At 42.1% G+C, this 14587-nt stretch overlaps 1 protein-coding gene across 2 annotated transcripts in view; it reads right to left on the bottom strand.

The window, feature by feature from the left end:
- Positions 1-6545: 6545 nt before the first annotated feature.
- The window catches only part of Nostrin (nitric oxide synthase trafficking), a 59411-nt gene continuing 51369 nt past the window's right edge, over positions 6546-14587 (bottom strand). For both annotated transcript variants that reach the window (XM_006972380.4, XM_076569600.1), the window contains 5 exons: positions 14278-14366; positions 11380-11505; positions 10317-10431; positions 9366-9455; positions 6546-6756 (listed from right to left, as the gene is read on the bottom strand). In XM_006972380.4, coding sequence (XP_006972442.1) covers positions 6620-6756; positions 9366-9455; positions 10317-10431; positions 11380-11505; positions 14278-14366 — 557 coding nt within the window. In that variant the 3' untranslated portion in view covers positions 6546-6619. The remainder of the gene's footprint in view (positions 6757-9365; positions 9456-10316; positions 10432-11379; positions 11506-14277; positions 14367-14587) is intronic.

Raw genomic sequence — 14587 nt, 5'->3', positions numbered from 1 at the left:
AGTAAAACATGCCCTTTAAAAACTAAAGCAAAAACTGATGAGATAACTTGGGTACAAGTACCTGCCTCCAAGCCTGATGACACAGGTTTAATCCCCATGACTCACATATTAGGAGGGAGCTAACCCCCCAAAATTGTTACTTCTGTCTGTGTCATGGCATGTGTGCCTGCATACATGCACACAACTTAAAAAATTGTAAATGAAATATATATCCGTAGAATTCATTAATCTTTGTTAAGTTAAACACAGGTTAATAACAATAACTACATTTTGGTCCTTTAGAAGGATAAAAGATACAATACATAATTATACAATACATTACATAATTATAAAAGGAGATTTGCTTGGTTGACTTACATGATTAGAGATGGAGTATTCCATCAAGAGCTGTGTGCATACTGGAAATGCCAAGAACTCAGTGGTTCCTCAATCCATGAAACTTGAAACCCCAGAAAAAGGAGACCAGTGACATAGTACCAGTCTAAGGCTGAATGAAGGGGGAACTAGAGTCACTGATGTGAGTTTCCATTGAGAGGTTAGTGTCCTTGAGCTGTGACAGCAGCAGCATTAGATGCACTAAGCACCTCCCCATGTATTAAGGCTGGCCAAGGTGACCTAGGGTCCCAAAGGCGTGTACAAGAGTCAGAGACAGCCCCTGTTCCCACTGTTAGGAGTCCCATAAGAAGACCAAGCTATACAATTGTAACATATATGCAGAGTACTTAGGTTAGTCCCATACAGGCTCCCTGGTTGTTGGTTCAGACTCTGAGCTCCTGTGAGCTCAGATTAGTTGATTCTGTGGGTTTTCTTGTGGTGTCCTTGACCCCTCTGGTTCCTACAATCCTTCCTCTCTCTCTTCTGCATTTGTTTCCATTGGTTGCTGGATGAAGCCTCTCTGATGACAATTGGCCTAGGTACCAATCTGGTCACACAAGATGGCCAGTTCAGGCTGTGCATCTGCAATTCCTAGGAGTCTTAGCTGGGGTCATCTTGGGAGATCCCCTAGCATCAGGTTTTTTTCCTGACCTCGAAATGCCTCCTCCCCCTTTCCAGTAGTCTCATTCAGTACCCTCCCCCTTCATCTTTCCCAACCTGATTCCTCAAGTTCACAGCCTTACCTGCCCCAAAGCCACTCATGAAATCTCTCCTATTTCCTTTTTCCAGGGAGATCCAGGCATCCCCCATCATGAACCCTCCTGTTACCTAGTCTTTCTGGGTCTGTGGATTGTAGCATAGAGCATAGTTATCCTTTTATTTTATGGCTAATATCCACTTATGAGTGAGTATATACCATGTTTTTCTTTCTCAGTCTGGGTTACCTCACTCAGGACGATTTTTTTTTTTTTTTTTTTTTTAGTTCCATCCCTTTGCCTGCAAATTTCATGATGTCATTGTTTTTTAACAGCTGATTAATGCTCTATTATGTAAATGTACTACATTTCCTTTATCCATTCCTCAGTTGAGGAACATCTAGGTTGTTTCCAGGCTTTGGCTATTGCAAATAAAGCTGCTATGAACATAACTTTGAGCAAGTGTCCTTGTGGTATGCTTGAGCATCCTTTGGGTATATGCCCAAGAGTGGTATAGCTGAGTCTTGTGGTAGATTGATTCCCAGTTTCTGAGGAAGTGCCACACTGATTTACAAGTTTGCACTCCCACCAGCAATGGAGGAGTGTTCCCCTTGCTCCTCATCCTTACCACTATTCTGACAGGCTTAAGATGGAATCTCAGAGTTATTTTGATTTGCATTTCTCTGATGGCTAAGGATGTTAAATATCTCTTTAAGTGTTTCTCTCCCATTGGAGATTCTACTGTTGAGAATTCTGTTTAGATCTGTACGCCATTTTTTAGTTGAATTATTTGATTGGTTGATATCTGGTTTCTTGAGTTCTTTATGTATTTTAGAAATCAGCCCTCTAATTTCCAAAATATATGAAACCTCAGAGCCAACCCTGAGTGACACCTCCAACAAGGCCATGCCACCTAATCCTTCCTCAGTAGTCTACCAACTGGGAAGCTAACATTCAAGTCTACAAGCCTGTGGGGACCATTCTCATTCAAACCAGCACAGGCGGGAAAATTAGTGTTCTCTGAACAGAAGAAAAGCTTAGGTATTTGGCATAACAAATACCAGTTGACTACAAAGTAAGTGAATACTTTTTTATAGCAATCGCTATGAGGCCAATATTTCTAAGCCCTTCCTGTACATCTGCTCATTAGTATTCTCTCAACTTGTGAAATAGATACCATTAATAACCGTATTCTGCAGATAAGAAATCAAATGTAACATTTACATAGCTTCAAGCACATAGCTTTTAAGTATTAGAATGGGGATTCAAACTCAGGTGACACCCGAGTCTGCAAGCTGTGCTTAGACTGCACCACCTGGTTTATGTGACCACAAAGTTGTCAACAGATGCAAACAAATTTGGACTTACAATTCAGCTTTTGTGTTTCTGTAGCTATATAGCAGTTAAGAAAATGAGCACTGGGTGGTGGTGGCACACACTTTTAATGCCAGCAAATGGGCGGCAGAGGCAGGCAGATCTGTTAGTTTGAGGCCAGCCTGGGTACATAACAAGTTCCTGGAGAGTTAGGGCTAGGCAAAGAAACCTTGTCTCGAAAAACCAAACCTGGTAACCAAACAACAAAAACAGAGTAAACTGGTGAATATGTCCAGATTCTCTGGAAATAGTATTCAAATGGTAAAGCTGCTGGCTTCAGAACCTGGGTGCCCGAGAAGTCTCCAGGCTATCAAATGAGAAGCGTCCACTCAGGCTCTACAGAGAATGAAGATGTGATACAAAACATCCCCGCCCTCTGCTGTCTCTGTTCCCACACTCGGATCCGAGTCTGAGTCTGCCTTCTTGTCCCTCTCCCGCCCCCCACTTGTGCATTCCTTCTACATGAATTGCAGAAAGACAGGAGGGTGTGCTGTTTTGATCCAGTGCGCTCTTATTCCTCTCAAGCCTGTTATCTATCCCCCTAGATCATCAAGGTACGGAGGAGTGAGTTCATGTCAGTGAAGAATATAACTAAGCTGTCTTTAAGTTATTAGTTAAAGGCTTGTAATCCTGTACAATAAAATGGCGACATTTTTTGATGGATCATAAAGCATTTTAAGTGATTAGAATTCCTTTTGCCATTATGAATATTGATTATGTGTCATGGAAAATGCGAGAAAGAAACAAATTGCTGTATCTTTGTGTTTGGTAACATGATGGACACATCAGCTTTTGCTCTGTTAATAAGGAAAGCACATAAAATGAAATCTTGATGATCAGCAAAGAGCTGGCTCTGGTTTCTGTGGCCTCTATTTCAGGTTATTAGCAGTACTAAAAACTGCTGACATGAGATATGTGCATATATTCCACTAATAAAAGCCTAGTTCATAGTTTAAGAGCATTAATATTAAAAATATTGTATTCTATGCAAAAGGCTTGAATGTATTATTAATTTTCACCCAATGCACTTTTAACTTCATCCTAAATCTAAGTCCACCCAATCTTGTCTAACTGGAAATTCCTGCCCTGTTAAAAGTATATTGAAATAGATCTACCCTAGCAAACTATATTTGCATTTTATTTAATTTACAGCTACAGTATTTGGAAGGAGCAGCTTAAACCCAGACTCTTGCACAAGCTCTTTAAAGTATTTCCTTGAAACTTACACACGTTTCATCTGTCACATTCTGTAACCGTGACATGGATCTCAGATCACCAGATTTAAAACGAGAAGTTGTGACATTAGATCGGAGCACCTATCTTTCCTGCTACACATCGATGGGGAAGCTGAGCCCAGAGAGGTGTAGGGCCCGACCAGTGAGGTGCCATGGAAAAAGGAAATGAGCTTGGAACTCAGTCTCTTCACTCTGGGTTCCAGGTCACTACCCTTCATCAGTCTGTCTGCAGGACACTCTTGAAAAAGCCAGAGGAGTATACTAAGGGGGGTAGAGGGGACTTAAAAAATTACATATCCCAGATGCAATAATGTTTTTCAGCAGCATCCCAAAACAAGGAGACTCTTTGCATTCTCACAAAACAGTACATATATGAAGAAAGGTCCCTTTCTGAAAATTTCATCCCAAACCATCATCTCACTTCCTTTGTACAAAACAGTCTAGCCTGCAGTCATTTTCTACACTTTTTTTTTTTTTTTTTTTTTTTTTTTTAGCTCACTAGAGTGAAGTAGAATACAAAAGGAACGAAAACGAAATTTAAGCTCTGTTCGTTGTCTGGTGGCCTGCTAACACTCTAAGTGCTGAGAGCTGCCGCTAACGTGCCATTCAGGATGAGAAGTTTGGACAGTTTCTTCTCTTCTCTTCGCAGTATACTATCAGAAGGGCTAAATACGAGGGGGTGGGGAGTCACTCGCCTCTGTCACGGGCTTTTTGATTGGGGAGGTGGATAAGTGCATAAAGCGACTGATAGTGAAAGTGTAAAATGTAGCACGAAGCTTCACCGCTCCCATTCGGAATGCCTCGTCCAGCTGTGGAGTTGTATAGACTTTGGGTCTGGTTAATTTGGTGTTATGTTATTATTTACTTGCGAGTTTTTTTGAATAAAATAAAGTTTATTTAAAAAAACCGACTAATGAACAAAAACCAGTTTTGGGCTGGTTTTCTAGGTTTTATGTTCTGTTTCATATAATAAATTTTACTTGAATTCCTTGAGGTTTGCTTTCTGTATCAAATATTGTTGCGTTAGTTATGTGCTAGATAGGAATGTAATAACACATTCACCATTGATGTTCCCCGATTTGAAAATTTCCCTTAGAAAGATGGTGAATTAAAGAGAAAATGAGGGCACAGGAAAATAATGAGAGGATTTTAATGAATGCAAATATGGATGCTTTAAAAGGAAACTCTATTTGGCATAGAAGTAAGATGTGTGGGTAACTCCATCAGCATCATGATTCTCATTCACTGGAGTGTGTGATCTCCACTTTCTGCAAGCTGCTGCCATAACGTGTCCATTATGCACTGCCACCCTTGGGGGAGTTTGCTTTCATTCTCAAGCTTTTAAAGGACATTTGAGGAAGCTGCATGAATGTCCCTTTTGGGCCTGTAATCTCAGAACTTGGGAGTTGGAGTCAGAGGTGGGCAGATCCCTACAAGTTCAAGGCCAGCCTGGTCTGCATAGTGAGTTCCAGATAGTCCAGGGCTACATAGTGAGATCCTGTTTCAACACACACACACACACACACACACACACACACACACACACACACACACACACACACACACACAGCTGCTGTCGCCACTGCCGCAACACACCAAACAACAGCAAAAGTTCCATTTTGACGGGGAATATTGAGTCCCACTTTCTACTCCAACTAAGTTCTTACTGGTATTCAAGTTCCTTTCAGTAGGAAGCCACTTAGGATGTTCCTTCCACAATGACCTAGTTTCCCAATTGGCGAAAGAAGTTTCCATACAGGAAAGGAGGAGGCGTGACATGTCACACACCACCTCTTCCTTGCCCTTCCTTTTTGTTTTTCCTCAGATCCCAAGCCATCTTAGGCTTGCATTTGACCTCACTCTAAGAGCTGTTGGTGGTGGGTGGGGCCTGAGAAGTCTCTACCTCAGAAGGTCGTGGGCTCTGGTTAAAATTTCACTCTGCTCTGAGATCCTCTGCTGAGAGTCTAGACTTACTGTCTCACCCTCACTCCCAACCCGGTGAACTTTGGGGCCTGGCTCCTGATCCTTTATTCTGCTTCCCAACCCAGGTCTATCATATATGTATTCTGCTTGTCTGTCACTACTAGTTTTGGCTTTGGTCTGTATTCTTTCTTTCTTTCTTTCTTTCTTTCTTTCTTTCTTTCTTTCTTTCTTTCTTTCTTTCTTTCTTTCTTTCTTTCTTTCTTTTTTTCTTTCTTTCTTTCTTCCTTCCTTCCTTCCTTCCTTCCTTCCTTCCTTCCTTCCTTCCTTCCTTCCTTCCTTCCTTCCTTTCTTTTCTCTCTCTCTCTCTCTCTCTCTCTCTCTCTCTCTCTCTCTCTCTCTTTCTTTTTTGTTTTTGTTTTTTTTTTGCTTTTGAGACAGGGTTTCTCTATGTAGCTTTGTGCCTTTCCTGGATCTCGCTCTGTAGACCAGGGTGGCCTCGAACTCACAAAGATCCACCTGTCTCTGCCTCCCGAGTGCTGGGATTAAAGGCATGCGCCACCACTGCCCGGCCTGTATTCTTTCTTATTTCCCAGGCTTTGCTTGACCCCTCACAGGCCTGCTGTATCTTGTTGCCACCCAAAACTAAAGAAAAAGAGAAATCTAAATCTTCATTATTGTGTGCTTCCAGATAATGACATGTGTGCTTCCAGATAATAACAGCCACTTGCTCGAAGTCACTCTGGATAACCATCTCCATTTTGTCATGAGTGGATCATCTCTAGGGTTTTAGATTTTAGGAATTCTAGGAACCCATAAACTCCTGTGCTTCATTCAATCCAACTGCCTTTTATTTGACTGTTTCAAGCTAATAACCCTGAGTACCAAGCACTGGGACATGCAGGTAGGTCTCTACCACCCACAGCATAAGAAAAACTTGCAAAGCTGGTAACTCGTCCTCTTTATTTGCACCACATCGTTTACAGACCATGTAAGGCCACCCATGTGTCCGGTCTTGTTTTATGACTTCGTGGCTGTGTTTCCAGCCTTTGGAGGCAGCTCCTCCACATAGGCAGCAGGAAAATGGCCTTTCTTCCCATTCAAAGAGCCGAACCACCATCCTTCTCCTTTCTTCTCATGTAGGGTCACAATGTCTCCTGCGGGGACACACGCCGAGTCAGACAGACGGTTCTGTGCAACTTGAGCACATGCCAAGCAAAAGTTGGTGAGGGTTTGGAGGAACATTCTGTATCCAAGAAATGACTTGGTAACCTCACTTGCTGCATTTGATTCAGATGGAGCAAAATTTACTGAGCGCTTTGCATAAAACAGCCACAATACAGAGAACGCTAAAGAGTGAAATAATGAACTACGGAGCTAGGCTACGGGTTTGCATAAAATCAGAATCATGGTGGAATTGCGCAGCTGGCTCACTTCGTGTACAGTGGATGGGTTGTCAGCAAACTCCTTCTTGCTGTCCATACCTTAAGGGTTATCCATGCTGGTGGCCATGAGAGTTTAGACTATTGGAAGTGTGTCTCTACAAATAGTTTTTTTTTTTTTTTAATTGCCTGTGCCACATTTGGATTCAGTCTTTTGGCAATTTCACATAGGAATCTAGCCTCTGTTCATTAATTTAGATAACTTTAGTAATAACACATCAATTTGGACATAATAATTTTAAGGAAATGAGTAAAAAGCTCAAGTCCTAATACAGTTCTTATCTAATTTTCTACTGCCTTAAAAAAAACCTCACCATGATTTTAGTAACTGTAAACTTGATGGGTAGCCCAGCATACTTTAGTTAAGCCTCAGGCATATTATTATCTGTATATGAAGTGTCCCCTAAAGGCCTGTGTGTTGAAGGTTTACTCCCCAGACAGTGGTGTTGTTGAGAGATAACTGGATAACGAGGGTGCTGACTTCATTAATGCATTCATATTGAATGGCCTACTCAAAGATCTGTTTGCAGGAAGGCCACTGAAGGGCTTGCATTGGAAGATTATCTCATGTTCCTGGCCCCTTCCTCTCCTTCCCCCTCCCTCCATTTCAACACCCCCCCACCCCCCCACCCCCCACCCCACCCCCCACCCCCGCCCAGCTCCTTTGCCGGCTATCAAGGATTGAGTGGCTTTTCTCCCTTGTTGCAACCTTCAACTGGAAACTTCTCAGCCTCTCCACAGACCTGAAAGACAGCCAACCAAACCGAAACCTGGAAAGCCAGGAGCCAAAAAAACCCATTTCTCTTCATCTGCTGTTTTCCTCAAGTATTTTGTGAGAGCACTGAAAAGCTGACTAGCAGGCTGCTTCCCATCCGTCAAAGTAGAACCTCCACCTCAGGAGAAAAGCAGCCGCTTTTCTTCAGCACCATTCCCAGGTTTGTCTTGGTCACTCTTCCCTGCTCAGTCACGCTCAATTCTCTCTCTCTCTCTCTCTCTCTCTCTCTCTCTCTCTCTCTCTCTCTCTCTCTCTCTCTCTCTCTCGATGAAATTTAAATAAATTCCAACAAACAACTTGCAATATTTTTGTCAGCTTCCCCCAGCCTCTGGTGCTATGTTTTGTTGAAAAGAACTACTTAGAATATAAAACATAGGTGGACTTTACAACCAATAGAGAACTGATACAAACAAGATAATTGCTTAACGTAAACTTTGAAAGTTAAACTCTAGACCCTTGATTTCTTGAGTAGCCACTGAGAAATGTATTTTTATACTCATAGAAAAGGAAAAGTAATTGCCAGAAGAAATCTGACTAGCCTGTGGTAATTAGAATGTTCCCTCTAAGCAAGCATGCCAGATTCTCGGCGCCCTGTTCTTCTCAGCTATAAAACAGGATTAACAATATCTGTCTCAGACAGTTCTGCAAATGAACTTGTCTTGAACAACCAAAAAAAGAAAAGAAAAAAAAAAAAAGAGAGAGAGACAAGGCATGACTGTTAGCTGTCATTTGCTACAATATCCATCTTGATTTTCTATTGTTCTGGAAGCCATATCCTGGTCATGGATAATAAACTTTCTCTTATGGCATAATCCTTTTTCATGGGCACATTCCTAGGTCTGTGTCTTAGCTTGGACATCCATCTATAGAGACATGCAGAAAGTGGAGGCTGGACATTTGTACTTATTTAAGAATGTCAGTTTATACAGTCTACCAGGAAACACTTCCCTGGGAAATATTCTGACACAAACAAAGGGGCCTGATCCTTTAGAGTGGCTCAAGGTTCTTTTCCAAGATATAGGGGAACAAACATTAATCTGTACATCAATGGACTCAGATTCGAGAACTTTCTGTCATACTAAGGGAGACATTACTTCATGTTTCTGCAGCTCTACCATCTAAATAACAAGAAGGCGGGGCTATATCTCCAATGAATTCCCATTAGTGGCTTTCTGCCCCAGTGTAGCAGTGTGGTTAAGGGCATGACTGAGTTCTGAGTTCAAATCCTGCACTGCCCCTGCTTGTGATTTTAGTACTGAAATTTTCTATGTGTCATTCTTCTCAGCTATGAAACCGGAATAAATAGTCTGTCTCAGGGAGTCTGTGAATAATAATTGAATGATATGCTTCAACAGTGCCGGACACATAGAAACATGGAATGACTGTTAGCTATCGTTACACGAGCCTTACTTTAGTACACTTTATATTCTAAGGAGAATGACTGTAAGCCTCAGCCAGGAACAACTTGCTGCTGTCCCAGTAAGACAAGATTGTATTCAAAGGAAGCGTATCAACATGAAAACACAAAATATTTGAGAATGAGTCTTACCTTTTTCTAAATTCAACTCATCATCTTGCCTGGCTTGGAAAGTATACAAGGCCTTGCAAAGATGGTTGCTGCCTTGGGACACACCAGGCCCTGGAGTTGGGGATGAAAATGTAGTTACCATGTGGACTCAATAGGCAAAATGGACACAATCAGAAATTCTTGGTTTAACAATATGGTACATAGTTTAAATTTTCTCTAAAATTTTATAATTTTTATCTAATATTTATTCCTTGGTTCAATAAGCATCTATAATATACCCAACATGTGTATAAAGTATGCATATTATATAACCAAGACCCAGACTATAACACAGGAAATAATAATTCTGGAGGGGAAATTACTGTTACTATACTAATAACAACAATGGCAATTTAAAATTATTTGCTTTCCATGTGAACATGGTCGATGTCATTAGGTGATGAGTGTGGTAGCTGCAGTTTTCTTTTTAAAACACAGCAGCTTTGCCATTCAGGTAGAGACGGGGAACATTTGGAGTGCATGTGTGTATCATCTGTTGTTGACTAGGGAACTGTTTCTCAAAAACTCACTGGTGACTTTTGAGTAGATTGTGTGGACCTCAATGCCTTGGATTTTGTTAAAAACTCTTTTGTCCATTTTTAATTAAAAAAAAAAGCTGGAGAGCTGAGATTAAGGTATGTAGTTGCAGGACAATGACATGTGTGTATGTATTTATGTGTGGGCACACATGTATGCATAACTTCTCATGTTATAAAATGATTTTCCCAACCTGCATTCTTCATGATTCCTTTCTACCTTCTTTTCTACATTTGTACACAAAACTATAGACTCTAACAAATTCATCACTCTCAACTGAGAGGTATATTTCCTTTTAGTAAATATAGGTAAATGTGGCTTAGAAATCCTATTTAAATATAGCAATGAACTTTACCCAGAGGACACAGTCTACAATTATTTCGGGCGCTGGATTACCTGAAGGTGAAGCACTAGGGCTGCTCTGCCCGCCAGAAGGTGCCTCGCTCACAGCTTTCTCTAATCTCTTCGTCAAAAGAGGCCGGGATATTTTTACATACGTGTGAGAGTGCTCCTGTGCAAATAGTTTTTTATAAAAAGAAAAGTAATTTTAAACAACTGTGTTATAAATATTCATAAAACATTGTTTTTTGTATGTCAATTCCTTGGTGTGTGTGTATGTGTGTGTGTGTGTGTGTGTGTGTGTGTGTGTGTGTGTTTATTGAGGATGATGCATAAATAATCAAAATATTTCTAAGACCTTATGTGTTTAAGTTTTTTTATTCCAGAGGCAAAATATCTTCAGAATGAGATGATTACTCTGTTTCATGGCCTGCATTCCAATTTGGAATGGGCCATTCACAGCAATACCTCTGGAAATCCAAGTTTAACAGGCCTCCAGTAAAATGATTGAGTCCATTTTAGAGCTTCTGACTCTCCTTAGAAAGAGTACTGTCCCTTGGTCACTGGATGTTCGTTATACTTCTCCCTTCTGAATGTAATGAAACTAGCTACAAGCAATAGCTGTCCACATAACAATTCCCAGAGTGTAGCTCTGCATGGTCACCTGTGTGTGTGGTGGCCTTCAAAACTGTGCTCATACTATCCACCTTTTATACTGTGTAAAACTGTGTACCATGGAGTACATTTACACTGTGCTAAGATGAACCTGATGCTTAGCATAAGATCTCACAGTTTAGGTCTGTAGGGATACCAACCTTTCAAGTTAGTAGAAATTTTTACAATAGCACATTGTAAAGCTAAAGGTAAGGTATAAAGAGAGAGAGGAGAACGCCTAAGTTTTTCATTTGAGTGATTTAGTCTCATTCCAAAGGATGTGTTTAGTTGGGTTTGGCTGTCAATGTGCTCAAGAGGGTAAAAGTAAGTTTATCTTAATCACCTCAGTGAGAACCTGGGGCACACATACAGCCCGGAAGTCATGGTGGGCTTTCTTCCTTGACCTTCTTGTAAGCCCCTCCACCTGGCAAGCCCATTAAGATGTTCCAAGTGATCTCAGTGTTACCTTTTCTTTCCACTTGAAAATGCAGGTGCTGCAGGGATGGCTGGGTTTCGGCCTTTGCTCCAGGTCTGCTAACACAGATGACAGCTTGTAGGAGTTCGCTTGCAGAAGGTCCAGTTTCAAACTGTGCTGTGGACACATCATATGGCCATGTGAGGAAGTTTCAAGAGAACAAGGCACAGCTGGGTGAATAAAGGAATCTCAGGATACTTTTCAAAGGAGAGTTCTAGAGGCATGCACACTCAGTTCATACGAATACACATAAAACACACTGAAAAGATAAGCCCCTTAACACAAGGTAGAGGGAAAGACTTGGTGTGTCTTGCTCAGTCTTTACTCCTGTAGCTAGGGCAAAGGAAACTAGTTAGATAAGTTTCTAGGTAGTCTGTGATGATGATCAACTTTGGACATTCTCCTCCCCCCACCCCCCACCCCGCACCCCCCCGAGGATCAAGAAAGAAATAAGTGTTGATTACTCTCAGAATCATGAGGCAGAGTTTGAAAGAACTGAGCATGTCCCACCACAATATACAGGAGTTGTGTTTTATTTAAAGAGGCCCATCTTATATTGTCCAGAAGAGTTTTAGTAACACTGCTCCTCAAAACTGGAAACAACATTCCAGTAGTAATCCGGGGTGTTTGAGCAGAAAGACAAGGAGTGACTCAAGTTCCTAGTCTCTTCCTGTTCTGGCTTTGACCTTGAACTAAAACATCCTAATTACTTCTTTGTAGGAGATGGTCACTCAGGAGCAATCAAATTACAGAATGAACACTGGAAGGGCCTCCTGCAACCCCCTCCTTCTCTCTTTTCCGTTACTCCGGCATAGTATTCCTAAGTGTCATGGTCCAACTAGAAAGTGACTTTCTGAAGGAACGGCCTCTAAGCCTCGGCACAGTTTGCTTAGCAACGGGTTCACCTAAGATGAAAGCCAAAGTCCCCATGCCTCTGGTGTTAGGTCCCAGCTATGGCACATCCGAAAGCATCAGAGAAGCGCCAAGCTCTTAGGAGCAGCACTCTCCCAGCGTCTACAGATACCATCCACTCTGAGTGCCTCTTTGCCAACGTTCTTGAATCAAACATGGCACTTCCAGGAGACCCTGCAACAAGTCAAGCTTCCTCTCCGAGGACCCGTCCCTGAATACTACGAAATACTACGGCATCTGTTCACACCACCAGTGTCCCTCTCCCCCGAGGGGCAGCTTGTCTAAGGGAGTTCTGTAGCATGTGGCGTCCACCACTCAAAGCTTCGAGCTTGCGCACAGACATCACAAGCTCGGGGAGTGACTCTTCTCTTCACTTCCATGTGAGTTAGGTTAGTTTGTGGGCAAATGATGCTAATGCATGTCTGATGCTGACCATGACAGCAAGACTCTGTGCGAAGACAAGCGAGGACACTGGTGCTGTGCTTTTTATGACTTCATTTTGGTAAATGTCATTTGCATTGAATTCGTTCATTGATCATTTTGTGCCATAATAAAAACATGTCCTACGGTGGGTTTTATGATTTCCTGTAAATTATACCCACATGTCATTGCAGCAGTATTTCATATCTCTGTTCCCAAGCAAACAGGTTTAGAGCTTTCTTTTCACAGAAAGTGTTTGGGTCATTTCTGTATCAGCCTTCCCACTAAAGGAAATCTATCGTGTGTGTGTGTGTGTGTGTGTGTGTGTGTGTGTGTGTGTGTGTGTGTACATGACTGCATATGCCAGCTCTCACCAAACCGCTACTGAAACTCCCAAGTTGGGTAGAATTGTTAGATATCTACTTCCTCAAGAGAGTTAGGTTAGGTAAGAAAGTTCTCCAGATTTCTGTATCCTACAAGACATTACTAAAAATGTCTGCTCTCCCTGGATTCTTCTTGTATTAACAGGAGCCCACTTCTCACCACTCAAGCCACAGCGCCAACCCTCTTCCAGCTCCTTCCACTCCCACCCAATTCCTCCAAACTTTTGCTTCTAAAATAGTTCCCTGTTTCCTCAGAGGCCTTTGCCACACCCCCACACCCTCCTCCTGATTATAGGCCTATCTTTTTGTTTTCGAAGGACTCTGATGTCATCTGAAGGAAAAATGGAAAGTAGAATAGTATTAACAACTCCAGCTGCACCTCCACTCATGGTGAGGTAGCATCCCGATATGCCCAGCGTTAGCTGAGAACTGAGGTAATACCTTCTTCAACCCACCCGCTGAACAGCCCCACTCAGGTTGGCAGACCTAAGACGTGCTCAGAATTATTAGATGCTGATATTAGCTCACATTGGGCAAAATCACCTGGTGCAAAGACCGTTTCATAACAGAGGGAGAATATTCCCTCATAATTTACTGGACATTATACTGAAAGTGAAAAACAAAACAGCTGTGTGTGTTATATTATCCCACCACTGTAAAAGACAAATAAGTCGAACAAGATGTCCATCAGATTTTGAGCTCCTCTGAGCACTGCAGTAGCATTTTCTGGGTAACAATGCATCCTCAAAGAGCTCTATGGTAGAGTATCCATATTCCCATTTTGCAGATGGGAACAGTAGCATTCCAGGTTTTTATGACCAGCAGCGCCAACTCCAAGGATCAGCTTCTGTGAATGGCAAGCCAGTGATCTGGGGACTGTGGTCACTCGTCAGGGTCAAACTGCCTATGGTTCCACTAAAGAATGCATCTAATTTGGAGACTTCTATTTAGAACCCAATGGTGTCTCTGTTTTACAGAAAGGAAAGCAAACACTTCTGGGTGGCAGGAGTTTTCCACGTCCCTCCACCAACCCTCGGAGGAGCTGGCTGTCTCAGCTCTCCCACTCAATTGTTCTGATTCAGGAGGAAGGAGCGGCAAGCAGAAGAAGTGGGTTGAAAAACAAATATTCTAAAAATAACCCTTTCATCAGGAAATGCGCTCTGCAAATATTTACCTCATCCATTAAGGCCGCTGCATCCTTCTGGCTCTTGGCATCAGAGAAGGAGGAGTTGCTGGAGAGTGCATTAAGCTTCTGTTCCAGGCCTGGAAATGAAACCACATTCTAGGTCATCTTTCACCCAGTCCTAGTGGGGCATAGCAGGGAACAGTCACCTTTAAAGAGATCCTGAAGGCTAGAAGCCATACACGTGGGACTTCCTACACAACAGTGGGGGTGGGGGCGTGGAGGAGGGGCTTCCCTGTGTAGCCATCATGGGGCTTTCTTTACTCAATGGAGATGATAAGTGAACATACAGTTCATTTAT

Source organism: Peromyscus maniculatus, chromosome 4, assembly GCF_049852395.1.
Source record: "Peromyscus maniculatus bairdii isolate BWxNUB_F1_BW_parent chromosome 4, HU_Pman_BW_mat_3.1, whole genome shotgun sequence".
NCBI classification, from domain to species: domain Eukaryota; kingdom Metazoa; phylum Chordata; class Mammalia; order Rodentia; family Cricetidae; genus Peromyscus; species Peromyscus maniculatus.
The sequence above is the reverse complement of the archived record's forward strand: the minus strand, read 5'-3'. Positions and strand labels throughout refer to the sequence as shown.